This window comes from Rhinopithecus roxellana, chromosome 5 (genome assembly GCF_007565055.1).
Source record: "Rhinopithecus roxellana isolate Shanxi Qingling chromosome 5, ASM756505v1, whole genome shotgun sequence".
NCBI lineage: Eukaryota > Metazoa > Chordata > Mammalia > Primates > Cercopithecidae > Rhinopithecus > Rhinopithecus roxellana.
In genome coordinates this window covers 7,322,694-7,346,544 of record NC_044553.1, presented here as the reverse complement: position 1 = coordinate 7,346,544, position 23,851 = coordinate 7,322,694, and the positions used below count along the sequence as shown (strand labels likewise).

The window sequence follows — 23,851 nt, the reverse complement described above, 5'->3', positions numbered from 1 at the left end:
GCCTGTACAGCACAGTAACACAGACTGGGTTGTTTTTTGTAAACAAGGCAACTAGTCCAGTGAGTAATCCCTTCATTTTCCACACACATACCCTTCTGTTTTCTCCCCCTCTTCCCCCCTACACCCTCCACTGCGGTTAAAAGATAATTAGAAGAAGCCTAAAGTAAAAGCCCCTGCCGCATAATGAGCCTAGAGCTTCACCTGACCTACTCTGATTCTTACTAACCTACCTCTAAGGATGAGCGACAGGGTGCTTACCCGCAGGGTGAACTTGGGTCCAGGAGTCAAGAAACTTGAACCCTGGAGTCCTCAAAAAAACTGAATGAAAACAACAGAGGCGCCCTGAGGATCCAAGCTGGGGCGGTGCCAAGGGCTGGCAAGGGAGGTTGGGACAACAGAAGTCAAACGTGCCATCCTTCCAGATCCCGGCGCTTATGGCAGAAGCCACTCCAAGTGAGAAATCCTAACAGTCATAATGGCATAACAAATAAACATCTGCAAAACGGCAGTCTGCCAACGACGTGCTTCCCTACACAGACGTCTTCCTGTGTCTCCACACTCTAGAAGGGAGAGGCGGGACAAACGCTGCCTCCGCAGATTTTGGAGATTCGGAAGGGAGCTCCCGAACCCAGGTCCCGGGCTGGCAGGGGTCTCGCCGGCGCTTGGACCTCGGCTCCCACCCCCGAGCCCACCCGCAGCCCCAAAGCCCCAGGAGGGGCCGGACACTTCCTCTGCCCTCCGGCCTGGGTCAGGAGCCGGGACGCGATGGGAGTGCAGTACCGCCCGAGGGGGCGGGCCCCAAACTTTCGTGCGCCTTGAAAGCTGCTGCCGCAGCAGAGCCGACTCTACCCCTGCCCGGCAGCCCCGCGCCTGCGGCCGCACATCCAGCTTTCTGCGCTGCCCGCCGCCCCAGCCATGGCGAAGCCCCTGACTGACCAGGAGAAGCGGCGGCAGATCAGCATCCGCGGCATCGTGGGCGTGGAGAACGTGGCAGAGCTGAAGAAGGGCTTCAACCGGCACCTGCACTTCACGCTGGTCAAGGACCGCAACGTGGCCACCCCCCGCGACTACTACTTCGCGCTGGCGCACACGGTGCGCGACCACCTGGTGGGGCGCTGGATCCGCACGCAGCAGCACTACTACGACAAGTGTCCCAAGGTACACGCGGGCGGGCGGGCCGGGATCCAGCCCGGAGTCGGAGTCTGCGGTCGCGGCCGGGAGGGACGAGGTGGAGGACCCCTCAGAGCGGTCCCTTGCACCCGGTCCTTGCCCGGAAGTCCAGAGGAGACGTGTCTAGGCTGTGGGCGGGCAGCCTGGGGGACAGATGCGGCCTCCCCACCGACGCCGCACTCATGTCCCCGAGGTGCTACCGCCAGCGCCCCGCCCAAACACTGTGCTGTCCGCCCCTAGAAACCGCCAGGTGGGCAGGAGCCCAGGCCCCTCTCGCCTGTCCCTTCACAAACTTTTGGAACTTTGACTCTCAGCATTTAATCAAGAGGTGACGGGCGCCTCTTGTCCTGTGTGCGGGACACTGTTCTCTGCCCTGCACACTCAGCCCTAAACAAAAGGGACAAAAATTCTGCCTTGCTGGAGCTTGGTGTTTAGGGAGGGGAGACAAATACCGAACTGGGAAAAGGTCGTAAGTCTCAGGTCTCTCCGAGTGGCTGCCTAAGTGTAGGGCAGAGGAGGGGCAGGGTCCCGCTCCAAGCGTAGAGCTCCGCCCACCCATTCTCGAGAGTCGGGTTCCGAGCTCCCGCACTTCGGTGAGTCCTGCGCAAAGAAAGCCCAGGGCCAGGCAGTGCCCTGCACTCGTACTCCCCGGAGACACACACTCCCCCCACCCTTAGCCCCTCCACCCCTGAGACCTGCCTCCAGAGCTGCTGAGGAAGGCTGGTCAGGGACCACTTCCATCCATGGCGTGGGGACGGAAGCAGAGACCTCCCTAGGGTGATTTTGGACCTACAGAGGGACAATATCTCTGCCTGACAGTTGGCGAAGAGGGCCAGAGGCAGTTGGGAAGAACTGGGGAGGACATGGCAGGGAGAGGGATTGTGTGCAGGCTGGAGTGAGGGCGGGTGTGAGTCTGTATTGGGAGAGGAAACTGGAGAAGCCAGGTGGAGACATATTGGAAAGAATAAAATATTGGGATACATCCCAGGGGCCGTGAGAAATATATATAAACGTTTATTAGAACTTTTTAAATATGTAAAGGTGTGAAAAAAATGGACCATAATCCCAATGCCCAAGAAACTCTGTAAGAATTTTTAAGAAAGGAAATGAATGTAAATTCTCATAGTAAGAAGTCGCAGCTGTAACAGCTTTCAAATGGAAAGTAACTCTTCTTCACCCCAAAGACCTAGGCCTCCACCAAGGTAGCAACTGCTAAAATGTATCCTTAAAAATTTAAATGCACCTTAGAAAACACTTTATGTATACATATATTTACTGTTTTGTTGTTTTGTTTTGTTTTGTCTTGTTTGAGACAGAGTCTCACTCTGTCGCCCAGGCTGGAGTGCAGTGACGCCATCTTGGCTCACTGCATCCTTAGCCTCCAGGGTTGACGCTATTCTCCTGCCTCAGCCTCTTGAGTAGATGGGATTACAGGCCCCTGCCACTACACTTGGCTAAGTTTGTATTTTTAGTAGAGACGAGGTTTCACCATGTTGGCCAAGCTGCTCTCAAACTCCTGGCCTCAAGTGATCCTTCAGCCTTGGCCTCCGAAAGTGCTGGGATTACAGGTGTGAGCCACCGCGCCCGGCCACTATCTTTTAAAAATTTATTTATACAAAGGGAATGCTACTAAGTACACCATACTGCGCCTCTCATTAAAAATTATTTTTAACAATTTTAAGTGGAAGGGTGGGACACAGAGCATATATTAGAAACACACACTCACGCCTCTGTAGCATTTAGCATCATAGAGCACCAGAGAGTCTTGTATGTTTTTCCTTCACTGGCTTATGCTGTGCTTTATGGTTTTCCTGGTTCTCTGGCTAGTTTCTTCACTGGGCTCTCCTTTTCTACGTGAGTGCCAGTATAAGCCAGGAATTCTGACGTGTATAAACCAGGTATTCTGATAGTGATACACTGGGGATACAACAATGAACATGTTTCATTCCACACGTATTCATCAAATATCTACTCCATCACAGTCATCTGTCTAAACAGGAGGGTTCCTGCCCTCATAAATTAGAGCCAGTAGGTGTGTGCTCCTTTCCCACCCCCCTTGCTCTCTAATAACTAAGCAGATGAATCCCAAATATGGATCCCAAGTTTGAATTCCTTTTCAAACTCTATGCGTACATTTCTAAGTGTTTAGTGAACATACTTAGATATCTTCCTATTTCCTCAAACTCAGCATGTTAAAAACTCAAACCATTATTTCTCCCAATCCTGCCCCATCTTCTGTGTTTTGTTTTGTTTTGTTTTGTTTTCACATGGAGTCTCGCTCTGTCACCCAGGCTGGAGTGCAATGGTGCAACCTCAGCTCACTGCAACCTCCGCCTCTTGGGTTCAAGCAATTCTCCTGCCTCAGCCTCCTGAGTAGCTGGGATTACAGGTGCATGCCACCATGCCCAGCTAATTTTTGTATTTTTACTAGAGACAGAATTCCAGCATGTTGGCCAGGCTGGTCTCGAACTCCTGACCTCATGATCTGGCCACCTCGGCCTCCCAAAGTGCTGGGATTACAGGCGTAAACCACCACGCCTGGCCTCTGTGTTTTTCATTTTAATGCCATTGCCATCTTGACAATCCAGACACAAACTTTAGTCTCACTTTTTGGCGTTCAACTGTTTGCCAATTTCTGTTGATTTCTGTGGGTTCCCTTGAATGACCTGCTCTCTTCCATTCTGTCTTCCTGCCTTGGTGAGGCTCTAGCTACCCATTTGTTGTAGCAGACTTCTACGTGGTTATTTTCCTTTCTAGAAGTGGTAAAACTGGCAGCCTGAGGCTGAATAAAGATAGCAGACATATTTTGTTGGCCAAGATGTTTTTCAGGAGTTTAATTTTTAGCACCTGTGGGCAGGACTTGCACACTCCTTTTCTTAGCCCAGTACTCTTCTTTGCTTTATGTGACCTCAGTTACACATTTATTTTCTCTGCCTAGTTCCTGAAGGCATTGGAGTATACGATCCCATCTCATTCTGTGCATTGTAGTTTGCTTAAGCTTCCTAAAGCAACACATCTTGCTCCCTGCTCAGTTATCATTGACTCCTCTTGCCTGCCATAGTCCTTAAGCAAGTATTCAAAAGCCCTTCTCCATCCAGGTGGGCCTGTTCTTCCCTTGTTATCTTCCATTACCCTCTGTACCCGCCTTGCTCTTGCAACAAACCAGTCCCCACTGCGGGGCCCCCAACTCACTTGCAGTGTCTTTCCTACCATATTTCTATGCTCAACTCTTGCCTGACCTGCAAGTCTTAGGTTTATTGACAGGTGTTCCAGAGGTCTTCCCAGAAGTACCCAGGCCCTCTGACTAATGCTGGGGATAAAAATAAAACACATATTTTAAAAATATTTGTTATATCTTCTTTATTTTATTTTACAAGGCTTTTGAAAATATCCACTTTTACATAAAATACTAGTAACCATAGTACAGGCTTGTAATTTATAAGGTATATTGGAGGTGCTCATATATTTTACTATTAGGCATATGTAACAAGTGTTTAGAGACCATTAATTAAGAGGATGACAAAGATCTATTTTTTAAGGTCTTATGTATTCCCAAATATAAGGAGAGATTACCTCCAAAAAGTTATTTGTGAGAAAACAGGGAATCACTGTACATTCCTGTCCTTATAAAGCCTGTCATGCAAGGAAGTATTTTCTCATTTACTTTATTTTGAGCAACCACATATTTCTCAAGAAAGACTTTGAAGTATTTTTAAGAAGACTTAACTTCGTACTAATGTGGAATCATTAAAAGGGAGGCAAAGATACTTAATACAGATGTAGTCCTTATTCCTGGGGGTATGACCTCACAATTGCAATTGTGGAACATATACTATATAAGCAAGCTTTTTATGGATTATTTAAAAGAAAAAGGCAAAACATCATGATTATAGAGATAATGAAAATACACACAGGGAAGGATTTTTTTAAACTGGGTAATATTATGCAAATGGGTATTTGTGGCTTAAAATACTATTTCCTGTGACAGCAGTCATCACGTACTAGAGCACCAGCCATTGCCTCTGTCTGCCCCAGAAATGTACTTTCATCCAATCATTTGAAGGCATCTAATAGCTGGTGAGGGTTCTAGTAACAGCATTATAGACATTCAAACATAGACATTCAAACAACTTGGATGAAGACGAAGATGATGTGTTCTGGAAAGCAGTGTTAGGTGGCTCGTTAGGACATGGATGTTGACTCTTTGTTGTGAAATTTAGAATTCAATTGTTCATAAAAGGGAAATGGGAAAGAATGAAATTTCCAAGATGACATTTTCAAATAATATTTTGTTTTAAATATTTATGTGTAACTAGTGTGTTAAATATGATAATAGGCCTTTATTATACTGAATTCTGTTCACAATTTTTTTTAATGGGCCAAATTCTTTTTTTTTTTTCTTTTTTTACTTCTTATCTTACGGAAATGGGGCAATCCCTAAAATTTGAGGTAACAATATTGGTGCATTTACAGATTTTTTCCATTTTGTTTTGTGTCTAGTAGAGAAGCAGAGGATAAATGATATGGAGAGTAAGATATTGTAAAAGGGGACGATGAAGTTACTCACTGGTTCTATTTTATTTTTTTAATTAGTAAACTGTGCTTGTATATAAAGAAGGTTTTTTAGCAGATCTGACCGTTGTACCTCTCACCTTCAAATCTGATGCTATTTGCCTGACTTTCACCATGTCAAAGGCAAATAATGTCTAAGTCAATAGAGAAATTTCCAATTTCAATAAGAACAAACACCAGTAAACCTTAGGTATCTTCTTGTACATAAGAAACTTGCCAGTAAATAGATCTTATAGAAAAATTTGATTCTAAAATTAATTGTAGGCCGGGTGCTTGACTCACGCCTATAATCCCAGCACTTTGGGAGGCCGAGGCAGGCAGATCACCTGAGGTCAGGGGTTCAAGACCAGTCTGGCCAACATGACGAAATCCCATTTCTACTAAAAGTACAAAAATTAGCTGGGCATGGTGGCGGCTGGCTGTAGTCCCAGCTACTCAGGAGGCTGAGGCAGGGAGAATTGCTTGAACCTGGGAGAGAGAGGTTGCGGTGAGCCAAGATCGTGCCACTGCACTCCAGCCTGGGCGACAGAGGGAGACTCTGTCTCAATAAATAAATAAATAAATAAATAAATAAATAAATAAATAAATAAAAAAAATTGTAAAATTTCTTGCAGTAATCAGTCAAGGAGGAATATTTTCTAGCCATGGGGTGTGTGGGAGTTAATCTTTGTGTTTCTTGGATGACTTGAGGTAGTCATGGCCAACCCACCTTACCGGAGCCCACTGAGGTGCCCAATAAATATTTTATTAATGAATGGTGAGCTATGGCAGTCTGACTTCTGTTTGTCCAAAACTTATGCTTTATTCATGAGGCTCATGAACAGGAGGGGGAAAACACAAAACGTTGAATCTAGTTAGTTAGATGAGTTTGCTTTTTTTCTCCCTGGGGGTAAAAGATACTGAATTACTTTGCCAAAAATAGTGCTTTGTCAAAACCTGGTGTCAGTAACACTTTTATTTAGTCCTTCATACATCTTTATAGGAGTGTTACCGGAAAGAAGTCACCATCCCAGACCCCAAGAGAGGGTTCTTGGATCTCACACAAGAATTTGAGGCAAATCCATAGAGTAAAGTGAAAGCAAATTTATTAAGAAAGTAAAGGGGCCAGGCACAGTGGCTCACGCCTGTAATCCCAGCACTTTGGGAGGCCGAGGTGGGCAGATCACCTGAGGTAACGAGTTCTAGACCAGCCTGACCAACAGGGAGAAACCCCCATCTCTACTAAAAATATAAAAACTTAACCGGGAGTGGTGGTGCATGCCTGTAATCCCAGCTATTTGGGAGGCTGAGGCAGGAGAATCACTTGAACCTGGGAGGCAGAGGTTGCGGTGAGCTGAGATAGCGCCATTGCACTCCAGCCTGGGTGACAAGAGCGAAACCCTGTCTCAAAAAAAAAAAAAAAAATTAAGTAAAGGAATAAAGAATGCCTCTTCTGTAGGCAGGGTAGCCCTGAGGGCTGCTGATTGGCTATTTTTATGGTTATTTATTGTTTATATGCTAAACAAGGGGTGGATTAGTCATAAATTTTCTGGGAAAAGGGTGGGCAATTCCCGGAACTGAGAGTTTCTCCCCCTTTTAGATCGCATGGAGTAACTTCCTGACATTGCCTTGGCATTTGTAAACTGTCATGGCGCTGGTAGGAGTGTTTTTTAAAGCATGCTAATGCATTATAATTAGTGTATAATGAGTAGTGAGGATAATCAGAGGTCACTTTCGTTGCCATCTTGGTTTTGGTGGGTTTTGGCTGTCTTCTTTACCAAGAAAGAAGTCTTTAAGGGAGACTTGGAGGCCGAGTGCTGTGGCTCACGCCTGTAATCCCAGCACTTTGGGAGGCCAAGGCGGGCAGATCACGCGGTCAAAGATGGAGACCATCTTGGCCTTAGTAGAAATTCCATCTCTACTAAAAATACAAAAATTAGCCGGGCATGGTGGCGCATGCCTGTAGTCCCAGCTCCTCCAGAGGCTGAGGCAGGAGAATCGCTTGAACCCAGGAGGTGGACGTTGCAGTGAGCCGATATTGGACCATTGCACTTCAGCCTGGTGACAGAGCGAGACTTTGTCTTTAAAAAAGAAAAGAAAAGATTTTGAAATATTTTTAAATATCTTAAGTCCATGCTAATTTGGAATCATTAAAAAGGAGGCAAAGAAAACCTTTTATCAGCAAGGTTTTTGTGACCTGTATCTTGTGCGGACCTCCTATTTCATCCTGTGACTTAGAATGTCAAACCTTCTGAGAATGCAGCCCAGTAGGTCTCAGCCTTATTTTACCCAGCTCCTATTCAAAATGGAGTCGCTTTGGTTCAAACACCTCTAACAGGAGTCTCATTTGAACCTGTGGTGACATAGTCCTGCCTATTTGTTTATTATTGGTGACCTAACACATGACCTTGTGTTTTGATGTTAAGTAAGGTTGATCTCTTAGAGGAAACATTATCTTTCTTTTCTTTATTTCAGAGGGTTTATTACCTCTCTCTGGAATTTTACATGGGCCGAACATTACAGAACACCATGATCAACCTCGGTCTGCAAAATGCCTGTGATGAAGCCATTTACCAGGTACATTTTTCCTAGATTTCTCTCATCCTGTCTCTTTAAATTTCATGTGCACTTCAGGAAACTTGGGGACATTAAACAAAAAAAAAAAGTGAAATAAGAGTGAAAAATCACCTCTATAGATGTGGCTATTACAAACTTTTAAAAATATACATCACTGGTCATCTCTCATTTAAGAGGAACAACCAGAAAAAGAAGTTAGAGAACTCATTATGACTCATGAGAATTTTCTTTTGCAATCAAAGTCTTTGACAGCATTCCCCACAAATTACATTTCAGAAATTAATGTCTGAACAAGCCTTTTAAAAGTACTTGAGTCTTCTGCTATCAGAATCACAAGCTTTACTTTGGGCTTCTATCTCATTTTTAAGAAATGATCAAACTTTGTTATTCATGTATCAAGGCAATTTGTGAAAATGATCAGCTTTAAAAATTCTGTTGTCATACTTTCTCTGTTGCTTAATGAAAGGTAAAATACACTTCCTCCTTAAAGGAGGAGCTTGAAGTATTAACCCTAATGTACTAAGTTGTTTTCATGAATATATTTAACTTTTTCTTTCCTGAGCTTCAGGCACCTTCACACCCAAAACAGGTAGTCCTTAACCTTTTTAATGTGGTTGAAAGGAGAAATGTGTATTTGCAAAGACAAATTCTAAATGAGAGACTGTTCAAACTGTTCCTTTCCTCTGCCATAGGATTGTCCCCTCATGTGTCCTTCGCTCAAGAACAAACACTTCTATGTAGAGCCAGGTCATACCTAACCCACACGTATGTGGTTAGGTGGAGTATTTCCTGGGAAAGAACCCCTGCAGGTCCTCTCCATGTCCCTTCCCTCTCCTTCCCCTAATATCAGCTGAAAATAACATCCCTCCCTTGGAGTAGCCTATACCCAGGCGGGGTGACGTGATCCATGTCTACTTGCTCAAAATTTATGTCATTTTTTTTTTTTTTTTTTGAGACGGAGTCTCATTCTGTTACGCAGGCTGGAGTGCAGTGGCACGATCTCGGCTCCCTGCAACCTCCACCTCCCAGCCTCAGCCTCCTGAGTAGCTGGGATTACAGGCATGCACCACCATGCCCAGCTCATTTTTGTATTTTTAGTAAAGATGGGGTTTCGCCATTTTGGCCAAGCTGGTCTCGAACTCCTGACCTCAGGTGATCCACCTGCCTTGGCCTCCCAAAATGTTGGAATTACAAGCGTGAGCCACCGTGCCGGCCTGTATCACACTGTAGACTTACATTTTTAGAATTTAAAAGTGCTGAGTGTTAGCACCAGCAGTTGGCTTACATGAGGAACCTAGTAAGCTCTAATCTGCAGAGAGCAAATTTGAAAGCCCCTTTAACGCTGAACAGAAGCATAACCATGGTTGAGCTTGTAAGATACAGTTGTCAATACCTGTGTGAGAAAGTAACTTTTGGTATAAAGGTAGGGATCCAAATAGGTGGCTCCGTGGAAACTGGGGCACAACTTCAAGCATTGGTACATATTCCACATATGTTTTTAAATGTGCAAATTATTTTTCCATTTAAAAAAATAGCCGGTTTCATGGGTTGCCTAACTTTCAGATAAGAACCCAGTTGTTTCACAACAGACCACCTTTAGCCATGCCTGGGCTAGATTTGCATCTAGTAGGCATAGAACAAGTTTGCCTGACCAACAATTCTTTCATTGTAAAATGAGCAATGCCGTGTGATCTCCAGGGCTGCAGGGCTCTGTCCCGAGTGCACAGGGGCGCTGTGGACTCTGCTGTGTGATCCCCAGCATTCTGGGGCAGGGAGCTGCCTGGCAATCAGTCCCATCCATGTCCAAATTCACAGATGCTGCTTGGCTTCCCACAGCCTCTTATCCACCCCAGGGAAAAGTAAAGGATTTTACCCCATCCAGCGGGATTGCAGGACTGCGGTTTCCCTGCCTGCTGTCAGGCCCCAGGTCTCGGGGGCAGTGACTCACTAACTGGTTTTGAGTTAACAACTTTTGACCCTACTGAGTAAATATGCTGTGGTCATGAAAAGATGAACTTTAGTCCATTTAGGAACATCTGACCTCAGGCCTTTTGGTCATTTTCAAAACCCCTCAGTCCAACTAATATCAGCTTGGTACTGGACTGTTTCTGAGGTTTTAACCCTACTGTACACACACACACACACAAATGTTTTCAATGATAATAGCTAACATTTATTGAGGAATATCTGCCCAAGAATAGTTCCAAATGCTTTGTTTGTATAATGTTATTTAATTCACAGCAATCATCAATGAGGTGTAGGTACTGTTAGCCTCCACTTTTTTTAAATAGGAAAATTGAGGCATAGAGTTAGTAGCTTGCCCAGGGTCATATAGGAAGTAACAGAGTCAATAATGGACTTTTAGAGCCTACACTCTCCTCCATGCTGCAGCTGCACCATCTCATACAGTTTGCCTCTGCAGTCAGTATCTGATGCCAGAACAACCTTCAAGGGAGCTGATGCTAGTTTAGGTACACAGCTAAACCTGAAAACCTTTACCCAGAGCTGTAGGAAATGGCTGTCCCTCTGAATGGCCTGAATTTGTATCTGCTTCCGATACTGTTTTCCCTTCATTACCAGCTTGGATTGGATATAGAAGAGTTAGAAGAAATTGAAGAAGATGCTGGACTTGGCAATGGTGGTCTTGGGAGACTTGCTGGTAAGTGACATTGTGAGTGTATTATATTGTCTGGCCGATTGAAGATATCTAAGATGCCATGCATGACCATGCTTGGAAGAACCAGACAGGGTTCCTAGAAGAAGTGCAAGGTATGACCTGGTTGTAGATGTATTTGATGTATTTGTTCTTGAGTTTGCACTTTGGTTTGATCAATTCTACACAAATAGTAGAGACGGGAACTTGAACAAAAGAGACACTGCTTAAAACTCAGTTAACCAGATCCTTCCTATGCACTTAAGGGTATGTTAAATGTTGACAGACTAAAAAATTTATTACGCTAGCGTCCACTTTGATCACTACCCCGGTTCTGCACTCCTCCCTATAGGGGGTCATAGGGAACAGTTTAGTATTTAGAATTCCAGAACTTTTTTCTGGAATGTATATCTTCCAGACCTTTTTTCTACATATTTACACACACACACACACACACACACACATATATATATATATATTCATTCTGTGAATATGTATATATTCACAGAAAACATTTAATTTTTAAGAACCATAATCACACTGTATGGCTTTAATACAATGTGATTTCTTTTTTAATTTGGAGATCTATCCAGGAAAGTACATCTAGGTCAAAAGTAGCGCCTTTACTTCACTGTTATTTGTTCAAAGATTCTCAACTCACATCCTTGTGTGGCATGACCTGAGTTAAGTTGCCTCTGTTTTATTTTATTTTATTTTTTCAGTGGTAGACTCCAGGTCAGAGGCATGACCCCAGTTGGTCAACCATTGTCTTGCCTTGTGCACTTGACTGCTTGATTGACTAGTGGGCAATGATACACTAATATTATTGGTATGGTTTTTTAATTAATGTCCTTTTTGTGTATAGATACAATTTGAGTTCTTTGCTTTTTTCAGGGAATAATTTTTCAGCAAATATATAGGAAAGCACTAAAAATATAATACCAGCTCCATTAATTTAGAAAATACCCGTCTCTATAACCTAGTAATTCCACTTGATATCTACCCTAAAGAAGCACACACGTAAGAAGACATGCGGGGAAAATAATTGTTACAGTATAGTTTATAAAAGTACCACACTGATTGTCAAAGAACGAAATTGATCTAGATGTACTTTCCTAGATAGATATCCAAATTAAAAGAGAAATCAAATTGCATTAAAGCCATACAGTGTGATACCATTTATGTTTTTTAAAAATTAAATATTTTCTGTGAATATATGTGTGTGTGTGTGTGTGTGTGTGTGTGTGTGTGTGTGTGTGTGAATATGTAGGAAAAAGATTTGGAAGATATATATTCCAGATATATATGTGTGTGCATGGGTGTGCATATGTGTGTGTGTACATAGGTATATAATGTGAATATGTAGAATAAAAGGTCTGGAATTCTAAATACTAAACTGTTCCCTATGACCTCCTGTAGGGAGGAGTGCAGAACTGGGATAGGGATCAAAGGGGATGCTGGCATAATAAATTTTTTTTGTCTGTAACTTAATATTTTTAAGGAAGATGCACTAATGTATTATCTGTGAAATTTAAATTTAATAATAAAAATATACTACCACACGTGTATCAGATTGTATTCTATGAAAAATAATTATCTCCTCTCTTTTAGAAATTGTTCAAAAATCTTCTGATTTTGCATACACTCAAATTACTAGAAATCCATTTGGATCTGTTTCATTTTTTTTCATCCTTAGTACATTAGTCACAGTGTGCTTTAACATTGCCATTAATAATGAACAAAACAAAATAAAATAATACCTGTGGGATACTTGCCACCTTCCTGTGAAAGTAATTATCTGACAATTTAGTAGGCTTTCTATGGGGCTGCAGGAAGGCCAGCAGCGCTGATGAAATGCACATCTAAGAATAAAAACCAGCCTGCCTGCCTTTTATGTGAAGCCCGAGCCCTCAATCTTTGTTGGCTAGGTTAACTCTGTGCCCAACATTCATGACATTGCTCCTTAAGTTGACCGATGAAGTCAGAGTGAAGAGGCTGATGAAGCTGAGAATTCTCATTAGATGATCTCATCTAAGTTGGGACCCCCTCTAAGGATAGTCTGATCACGACTCAGGAAAAGCTGAAGAGCCACAGCTCAAAGAGAACAGGAATGGGAGCAGAGGCAGGCCATATGTGAGCATAGGGACTGGCGATGTTAGAAAAACTTGAAAGCCTCGGCCGTTTGTGTTTGTGGATCTCTGTTTTAAGGGCTGTACCACCAACCTCATTCAGTCCCTTTCTGTTTGATCTACAGCTTTCAATATTCTTGTCAGTTTTAATTCCTACTGTACACTTCCTCATTCTCTGTATATTTCTCAGCTTAAATTCCTGGAAGGGACAATCTGATTAGTGTAACGCCTTAGTTCTCACCCAGCCACAAGACAGATCCTTACCCAGCCTGTTGGTTAACTGTTCTGGATCAGATGCCCTGTCATCAAATAACAGAAAATCCAGAAAAATGGTTCAGTCAACAAGGACATGTGTTATCACATAACAAGAACTCCAGAGGATAGGCCATGCCAAGACTGGTTTATTCAGCAGCAGGAGTACAGCAGGACTCCAGGTCTCTGGTCCTTTTGTCTTTCCCCTCACGGAAAAAAGATAATGGCAGCAAGGAAAATCTTTCCCAGAATTCTATACCCAACAGACTTTCTAGCACCTCTCATCTGATTGAATGTCATTGTATGCTCATGGAGAAGGAAATACAATTGCTATGATTGACTTAGCAGATTAGAACAATCGAGCAAGATTCACTTCCTGGTTCAGCCTCCCTGAAGCATATGATCAGCTAATATCTGAACAATAGTAGAATTCCACGAGCCAGGAAGAAACAGAGCTGGCCACAGAATATCTTGTCAGTCAGGTGCTGGAAGGGAACGGGACATAATAAGTTATACTCTCCTGGGACTGTCTTTTCCAATGGGGTGAGTCTTAGGGGAGGATAGAGACAGCTTCCCTTAGAAAAGGCAGTGTGGGGACAATAATCGACATTATCTTGTGCAGGCTGACTTCCTTATCTGTTCTCAAACAAAATATACACAGTGGTTATTTCTAGAAGGTGAGGTTATAGATGACATTTTCTTCTTTATACGTTTTTTACATTTTCTAACTTTTGTATAGTATTAATTTTATAATTAGAAATGAGTTATTTTTAAAAAATCAATACCCATTGTGCAGTAGTATCTGTGCTTTAGAATACAAATGTGGTTCTTCATATAGCAATGTTTTGTGGCTACCATGTGTTTTAGGGAAAGACTGGAAATTTTGACTCAGCTTAGTGACTCTATCTTTTGCCTGTGCTCTGTTGAATGTAGCCTGCTTCTTGGATTCCATGGCAACCCTGGGACTTGCAGCCTATGGATATGGCATTCGGTATGAATACGGGATTTTCAATCAGAAGATCCGAGATGGATGGCAGGTGTGTGAGCTATCTTTCTAAATTTTGTTATTAAGGTACTTCTCTTTCATGGTGTTCTGGATGATTTATAATATATGGACCTTTAACATAGAGCTGTACCAATGTCTCTGGCACTTGGTTGGTATCAGTGAGTTCTATCTGTCCCTCTTCCCACTTCAGAATGTAAGTTTCCCAAGAACAGAGAGCCTTGCAGTATCACTCATCACCAGATCCATGGCACCGAGTGCAGTGGCTGACTCACAGGGTGCTCTGAAAATATTTATCACTGACTGCCTGAATGTGGACCACTAAAATGTGTGAACTTATGGAGAGCACATCTTTGACTCATGATCTCAGCCAAGAACCCTTGATGGTAGGAAGCACGATGCCATTTTGTAGGTGACAACACTGAGTCTCTGAGGAAGTAAAGTTACCTCAGATCACACTGCTGGCAAATACATGTCCATATCCCCAGACTCCCAGGACCACATTCAGTATTCTCTTCTACACTCAGAGTCTTGCCTTCCTTAACATGCCAAGGTTACAAGATATAAGCCAAGTGTCCTGATTTTTTTATAAGATGAAATCAGACAGTGTTGTTAACTGTTACAGCAAATAAATCTGGCACACATTTAAGATGTATGATTACATTGCTCCATAGAAATTTGTACAAATCTATCCAAATGACACTACTTTTACTTTATATAACGAAACCAGATTGTTAGGTACTTTTTTTTTTTTTTTATCTCTAGTAATTGTTTGAGTCTACAATCGCCCTAGTGTGGACAGTTTTTGCTGATACTAAGTGTGATTTAGGCTTTGTCTCTCCCTATTTTTGTCTCATATATACACCATTGACAGAAATATGTATCTTCAGTTTCCAAAAACCCTGAGCTCTCTGAGCCTTTCCCACACTTATGAGATGAGTCCAACAAGAGAACGCTCAGGGACTGGATGCAGAGACCTAGGCTGATGCCAGGAGAAAGGAAGATGGCCCGATGAGAATGAGTTTAGTGTCACCACTGCCCTCCTTCCCTCCCTCAGTATTTGGATTCTTTATGAGCCAAGGAAGGGAAGAACTAAAAAATTTGGTTTGATGAGAGAATGTGCCAAGGAAAAAGGATCAGGAGAATATTGGGGATAGAGTAGAAGACAAACTTCCACATTTTACTAAGAACCATTGCTGTTTATCTTTAGCTACCCGCAAATAAATAAAAGCTGAGAGGCAGCATCTTATAGAAGAGAAGCCTGGGTCCCAATTTCTCATTTGAGACCTAATGTCAACTTAGGGGACCTGATTACTTTTATAAGGTATGCTACCTCAATTAGGTTACCAAACTTCCCTGAACTCAGTTTTCTCAATGACAAAATGGAGATACAAACTCTACAGAATTATTATAAAAACATGTAAAATATCTGGCACACAATAAAATGCTAATATTAGTAAGCACACAATAAAATGCTAATTTTGCGTAAGAAAAGGAGGATACTTTAATAAATTATGGTATTCTATAATAAAATATTAGTGAAGCCATTCATATTATATTTTTGATTAATTTTAACAAAATAGGAAATCATTTGTGTTAGCTATAAGTAGAGGATATAGAGTTATAAGGGTGATATAACCTCAGCTATCCAGAGGAGGCCAGAAAGATAAAGGAAAAGTGCTAGAAAAAAATACATCAAAGCTTCAACAGAAGTTATCTCTGGAAGATGGGCAACTTCTACTGTCTTCTATATACTCTTCTACATATCTCATTTTCTGTAAGAAATATATGTACTATCCTCTATTTACTCTTCTACATGTTTTATATTCCATAAGTAATGTGCATTTTGTAATCATTAAAATTTATAAAAATGAAATAAGTTGTTCCTCTCCCCAATGGAGTAACCTAGAGTTCCATGCTGAGAGCCTAGTTTAGCAGGCATTTCCAGGACAACCAAAACTTTGACACAACCTAACCAAACAACATATGGTATCTAATTTTAGCCTTTGAAAAGGATACTGTGTGCTACTCACTATACTGCAGAATCTCCAAGGATCTCATTTCTTATCTCTTAACTACCGTCAGATGGAAGATTTAAAAGAAACTCAGGAAAGAAATCTCAATCTTTTTTTGTCTCAGGTATATTTTCCCCTTACATTTTATGAAGGACCACGATTATCACACCTACCTTTGCTCTTTTTAAATGATCTTTATTCCAGGAAACTATCTCTTTCTCTCCTATCAGACCAAGAAAGCGTGTATTCCAGTGTTCTTTAAAAAGAAAAATAAAGAAAGACTAAATAGGTTTTGCTCATTCAAAATATTGCAAAGCCAGCCAGGTGCAGTGGCTCACGCCTGTAATCCCAACATTTTGGGAGGCCGAGGTGGTTGAATCATTTGAGGTCAGGAGTTCGAGACCAGTCTGGCCAACATGGTGAAACCCCTGTCCCTACTAAAAATACAAAAATTAGCCAGGAGATAGTGGCACGCACCTGTAATCCCAGCTACTTGGGGGCTGAGGCAGGAGAATCGCTTAAGCCTGGGAGGTGGAGGTTGCAGTGAGCTGAGATAGTGCCACTGCACTCCTGTCTGGGCGAGTGAGTGAGACCCTGTCTCAAAAAAATAAATAAATAAAATAACATAAAATAAAATAAAATCCAAAGCTAACCTTATCAACCATCACTTCTTCTTTCATTATGACTTGAAATTGAATGAGGAGGGTATATAATTTTACTTAGCACCTCCATTGTTTACTGGAATGGGATTTTAACTGTCAAACATAAAATATATCATACCATAAAAAAGAAATTATTTCCATAAAAAACAAAAAGCATCTGTCAAGAAAGCAGCAGGCCTCTTCAGAGTATAGTCATGCCCCCACTCACACGTAACACTGTTCTTACAATGGCAGATTTGAAGAAGACTAATGAAAATTTCACATGCTGGGAAGGTTTTTAAAGGTTGATGGGCTTTTAATTTTTGAGTCTCTTCAAGGAAGATTTGCAGTTGTGGAGTGTTCATCATGAACCCCCTGAGGAAAATAATTGTATTGCTAAAATTCTATATTTACCATCTACTCTCATGGGGAGTGCAGTAATAGTGCTCTGTGAAAATCGCTGGCCCCGAGGAGGAAGTGGAGAGAAAGATGATTGCAACAACCTCACAGAAGTTTCACAATCACACCAAAGCCCTAGGTGGAAAGGCTCTCACAGTATGTATCTCGGAGCTGGATCCAGGTGGCTTCTGCAGCCCTTCTCTTGCCTCTTAGAACCCACACCTAGTTCGTGATAGCCAGTCATGCACGATTCACATTACCCAGCAAAGCTTCTAATTATCATCGTGGAATTCTTGGTGTGCCACAGAAACATTTATCAGTTATTTATAACATCAGAAAGCCAAGTTCGTGGGCTTTCCTGATGTCTGTTCACTGGTTCTTTGTGGACTCTATATCCCACAGGTGAAGAGCATTTCTCAGAATTCAGTCAATAGAGTCCCCTGGGCTAACCTCTCCATCCCTGCTGGCTGGGACAGGTTCCATTGAGTCATTCCTCTAAAAAAATGCCTAGTCCAGCTGCCAACTGCACCCAGGTTGGCTCTTTTACTCCACAGATCCGCACTTGCTTTCTTCAGCCCTGTGCAACCTCTGGGATGAAACAGCTCTGACAGCTCACTTGGATGTAGATGAACGTTCTCCCATCTTGGCCCCCCACCCCTACCCCTTCATATGATTAGCATGTTAGTGCATTTTGGGGATCATTGGCTACATGGAAACCTAAATTTACAGATCAATTTATCAATTCATTGGAAGAAAGCAAGGTAGAGAGAAGGTTTATCACCATATGGCAGCTTCTGTGGATTTAGTGGAGGCAGCAAGGGATAGTTCTCTCCTTCTCCTCAGATCTCCTCAGATCAACTTATTGTTATGAAACATTTGTTTCTCAATCTACCTTAAATACAAATCTTATAAAATTGATATAATTATTCACCGATTCTTTACTGAATCAGTGAGAGATTCACAATAAAGAACAGCAAGCAAATAAAGTCTCCAAGTTGTTAGCCCCATGAAGCTAAAACCAATCATCATTTAGCAGGAAAAAAATTCAACCAACATTTGATGGCATTAAGAATGTCGTGTGGCCGGGCGCGGTGTCTCACACCTATAATCCCAGCACTTTGGGAGGCTGAGGCAGGCGGATCACTTGAGGTCAGGAGTTCAAGATCAGCCTGGCCAACATGGTAAAACCCCATCTCTACTAAAAATACAAAAATTAGCTGTGTGTGGTGGCAGGCACCTGTAATCCCAGCTACTCAGGAGGATGAGTCAGGAGAATCACTTGAATTTGGGAGGCAGAGGTTGCAGCAAGCCAAGATTGTGCCACTGGACTCCAGCCTGGGTGACAGAGCGAAACTGTGTCTCAAAAAAATAAAAATAAAAATAAAAATAAAAAGAGTACATGCAACCTCTGACTTCCACAGCAGTCAAGGAGTGAACCCACAGGAGGAAGTTCAGAGCCCATCCTCTCTTATCTGAGCACTTCAGGCTTCTTGGGGGCAGGACAGTATATGATCCTACTGCATTTCTCAGCAAAAAAAAAAAATGTCATCAGTTCTCCCATGGTCATGAGTTTTCAAAGGAAAACTGTTTCTGCCTCATCGTCCTCCTATTTCATACAGTGCCTTCAGATGGGTTTTACAACAGCCCTGCATGCTGAAACAAGGCACACAGGCCTATGGTTCTTTCCTGTTACAGGAAGCAGTGTTCATATTGCTCAGTATTTTAAAACCCAAAATTGGCCCTTGCCTAAGTGCAGCATAAAGTATTTTGTAAGTCAGGATGTTTTGATCCTTTGTTGATATTATCATTTTACTTATTATAGTGTTTCTAGTTATGAAGCTTGTGCTAATGGACTTTTTTTTTTTTTTTTTTTTTTTTTTTTTTTTTTTTGAGATGGAATCTCGCTCTGTAGCCCAGGCTGGAGTGCAGTGGCATAATCTCTGCTCACTGCAACCTCTGCCTCCCTGGTTCAAGTGATTCTCCTGCCTCAGCCTCCTGAGTAGCTAGGATTACAGGTGCCCGTCACCACGTCCAGCTAATTTTTGTATTTTTAGTAGAGACGGGATTTCACCATGTTGGCCAGGCTGGTCTCAAACTCCTGACCTCATGATGCGCCCACCTTGGCCTCCCAAAGTGCTGGGATTACAGGTGTTGCCACCACACCTGGCCAAGTTAATGGACTCTTTAACAAGCTTCTTGTCAACTGGCAAACCTCAATTGTTTATTAAAATTTTAAGAAGATGCGACTTTCTGATGAGCTCAGGTCTCTCTCCAGCCTTCCCTAGGCTTCATCTTGCATCTGATAACTCCTCCTTCCTCCAGTGGCTCTCTAACTCCTAGCTCTCCTAACTAAAGATGTTGTTGCTATGAGTCCCATTTCCATTCATCATGACGCTGGTAGTTAATATTAGTGGGAAGCTTATCAGCTTTCTTGATAAAAAGTCATTACCAAAGTTTGAATAAGTGAACGTGTATTCATTTGTCTAGCTGTTGAAAATAATCTTTAGTGTTTATTTTTGTCTCTTCGCACTGTTCCTGAAACAGGCATTACACTCATGTTTAGGTGATCATGAGATGTCCAACATTGTGTTTAATTCTTAAGCAATATCTTTTAAAACTACAGCTGAGTTTTCTAAGAGGTGGATATGAGGAATCAAATAGGCAAAATAACCATCTTGGAGATGATCTCATTGACAAAGTTGCTTTTTTTTTGCCCCCTTCTGGCCAGAACACAATTCCATTTTTTAACGTATAGTCATGCACCACATAACGACATTTCAGTCAACAATAGAGCACATATGCAATGGTGGTCCCGTAAGATGGTAATGGAGCTGTGCCCTACAGGTGTACCATTTCTTATGTTTTATACTGAATTTTTACTGTACCATTTCTATGTTTGGATATGTTTAGATACACAAACACTTACCATCGTGTTACCATTGCCTACAGTATTCAGTACAGTAACGTGCTGTACAGGTTTGTAGTCTAGGAGCAGGAGGCTATACCATATAGCTCAGGTGTGTAGTAGGCAACACCATCTGCGTTTGTGTAAGTGCACTCTGTGATGTTTGCACAATGACAACATTGCCTAACAACACATTTTTCAGAATGTATCCCTGTCGTTAAGCAATCTACAACTGTATGTGTAATATTTTAAAGGTTTCAATAATTTACTTTAAAAATACATCCCCCTCCAATGTGTTTGGTGGTGGTGGTGTTCTTATTTTGATGTGTTTGTTTGTTTGTTGCAAATGAAAATGTATTTGATGTCCAGGATATCCTAAATAGAAACCATAGTTTAAAATTGTATATAAGAAATATTTTGTTATAAATTGACATAAATACCTAGGAAAATATTGAAATTGTCAATAAAATAAGTTCATTACCTCCTAAAATATGTTATTTTCAAAATAAACTATAATCTATAGTTCATTACAAATCAAAATTACATAAGGATTAAGATAAGCAAAGACTACATAATACAATAATGTTCTGTACCTATATCAATAAGCTTGATTAAAAGAGTGTTCTGTAAGTAGCATTTTCTAACTGATTCTGTATATTCGAGCCACAAGAATCTTGACTGAACCCATTGTGTAGGACTTGACAGGCCCAGGTATTCAATGATAAACATCCCTGTAAGGCCTCTGTCTCTAGCTGAAGCTGGACAATTGGATTCACAGATGTTAAGACACAGGCTGTGGAACACAGAGACCTAAGGGCAGATCTTATCTCTGTCATTTACTGTTTGACCTTGAGATCTTATCTGTACCGTTTACTGTTTGACCTTGAGCAGTAACAATTCCTCATCTTTAAGAGAGGACTCATAGTTCCCTCCTGTATGGTTGATATAATGTGAGGATTAAATGCAGTCATACATATAAAATATTTAGGGCTGTATTAGCAAGTATTATTATTGTTGATTGTAGGCTATAAAACAATTACAAAAGAGTACTCAGTATTCATAAGTTGTTTCAGTTAAAGATGTTTTAAATTTAATATAATTGAAGGGCTAGGTTCACATTTCCTCACAAATAAATTCTAAGTAATACTGTATCCTTTTGCAGGTAGAAGAAGCAGATGATTGGCTCAGATATGGAAATCCTTGGGAGAAGTCTCGCCCAGAATTCATGCTGCCTGTGCACTTCTATGGAAAAGTAGAACACACCAATACTGGGACCAAGTGGATTGACACTCAGGTATTCAGAGTGCTCGTATAGCCAACATTTTGTATAGTATTTAGTTCAGCAGATAATATGTTGACTATGTAGCATACAGTGTGATATTGAGTATAGGGCATGTCATGTATTAAGTAATAGAATATATTTTTGTAAATAAATCTGTTACTTCTCTTAGTGCAACCCACTCATTTTGGAGACAAGGGAGCTGAGGCCAAGAGAGGAGTGACTTTTACAAGGGTCATTTTGCAATCAACTTTGTCAGAAAATTATCAGTTTGTTTGTTTGTTTTTTGTTTTTCGGTGTTTTTTTTTTTTTTTTTTTTTTTTTTTTGCACCAGAAAATTGTCAGTTCTATAGTAACCAGCATGCTTACCTCTTTGGTTTTATATTAAGATGTTGATAGCAAAATTGAATAATTTTAAATGTCATTCCTGGCTGGACGCAGTGGATCACACCTGTAATCCCAGCACTTTGGGAGGCCAAGGCGGGCAGGTCACCTGAGGTCAGGAGTTCAAGACCAGCCTGGCCAACATGGTGAAACCCCATCTCTACTAAAAATACAAAAATTAGCCAGGCGTGGTGGCCTATGCCTGTAGTCCCAGCTACTTGGGAGGCTGAGGCGGAGGTTGCAGGGAGCCAAGATCATGTCACTGCACTCCAGCCTGGGCGACAAAACGAGACTCCATCTCAAAAAAATAAAATAAAATAAAAATAAAAGTATGCAGTTTACACAATCAATCCTGGAAGCATTTTATTTACACTGTGGGTCCCACTGCTGAGCTAACTTGTATTTACAAAGCACCTCTAGGTATTTTCATAATGTATCAAGAAATTCGATTAGAGAGAGTGTATGTTTCTGGGCCCACAGAGGCAAAGTTAGGGGGCAAGGTAATATAAGTGAGCTGGCCCAAGTCATGCAACTTAGCTTCACAGATTGAAGTAATCACATGAATTAACCCCAAACTGGTACCCAGTGAGCTCAGAGCATGCGGCCACATGTGCTCTGTGCATGCATGGGATGGCTTCCAATAAAGTCAAATGACACAGTCACGTGTCAGTTTAGGTCCTCTAGGAAACAGACACCAGAGAGAAGAAGTGCAAGTGACATACTGGGGGGATGCCTATGAAAGATCAAGAGGAGAGGGAGCAGGATGAGGAAGTCTTCAGACTGTGACACAGGTGTGCCACCTGTGAAAAGTGAAGCGCAAAGAAGGAGGATTCTCATGGAGAGCCTCAGACCGCAGTGCCATTCTGAGCAAGTGGCCAGGCTGATGGAGCCTGAGACTAAAGATTGCCCATTAAAGAAGTTCCGGCCCTAGTGTCCCAGCCACATGGAGCATCCCAGAGAGCACAGCCTTGGTGTGCGCTCTGAGGGAGCAAGTTCTCTTTGCGGTTCTCTGAAAGAAGATCTAAGCTGTGCACTTGCTGGGCTGCCTTAATTATGCTTCAAGGGTCAGAAGGGTCAAACTCTTGTTTGAACTGAGACTCAATCCCAGCCTGCAAATGACTTTCCCTGATTGATCACAACTTGCTTTAAAAGTCCAGAGACTTTTATGTCTTAATGAAAGATATTTAAATGGGGGTAATTTATTACTTTGAGGTCACGGTGATCATGAAAGCATGACTGAATATATGTGATTGATATGGACTATAATGCTTCATTCATTCACAATTTAACAGACCAAATTAAAGAGATGCGTATTTAGGTTTCAATGCTGCCGTGACTGTGACCTTGGGCAAGTCACTTCTCTCTCAGCTTCAGCTCCCTCATGTCCAAAATAAGTGGGTTGCACTAAATAAGATCCAGCATCCTCCAGTTCAATTATTCTGTCATTCTCCTTCCTTCGAGCTTGACTCTGATGAGGCAGGGAATAAAAATGAATCATTTCTCACATGAATTTTCGATGCACTGTGAAACATACTTCATCTTCCTCTTCTCTATTTCAGTGACTGTCACAAAGATCAAGCTAGATTTTCCAAAACTTACCTCTTAGACTCAACTCAGATAATTATCAGTTGATTTGGCAGATCACTATAGGAATCACTAAAATAACTCCTTATGCAACTTTAAAAATCTAGCACAGCATTTTAAATATTATATGAGATGTTACAGCTTCATAAATTTCCTATTCCATTGATTTTCATCATATTTGAAATCAGATCACTGAAAAACCTATGCAAAACGTATTCTAAGTGCTATTTTTTGGTGGGTACAGATTCACATTGTCACTTTGTTTGCATATCATATTTCATTATTATTAGAGCAATGGCTTGATATGAA

At 41.7% G+C, this 23,851-nt stretch overlaps 1 protein-coding gene across 1 annotated transcript in view; it reads left to right on the top strand.

The window, feature by feature from the left end:
- The first annotated feature begins 607 nt into the window (after positions 1-607).
- Positions 608-23,851, top strand: part of PYGL (glycogen phosphorylase L) — a 42,779-nt gene continuing 19,535 nt past the window's right edge. The window contains exons 1-5 of the mRNA XM_010389464.2: positions 608-1,158; positions 8,197-8,298; positions 10,879-10,957; positions 14,266-14,369; positions 21,458-21,589. Coding sequence (XP_010387766.1) covers positions 916-1,158; positions 8,197-8,298; positions 10,879-10,957; positions 14,266-14,369; positions 21,458-21,589 — 660 coding nt within the window. The 5' untranslated portion in view covers positions 608-915. The remainder of the gene's footprint in view (positions 1,159-8,196; positions 8,299-10,878; positions 10,958-14,265; positions 14,370-21,457; positions 21,590-23,851) is intronic.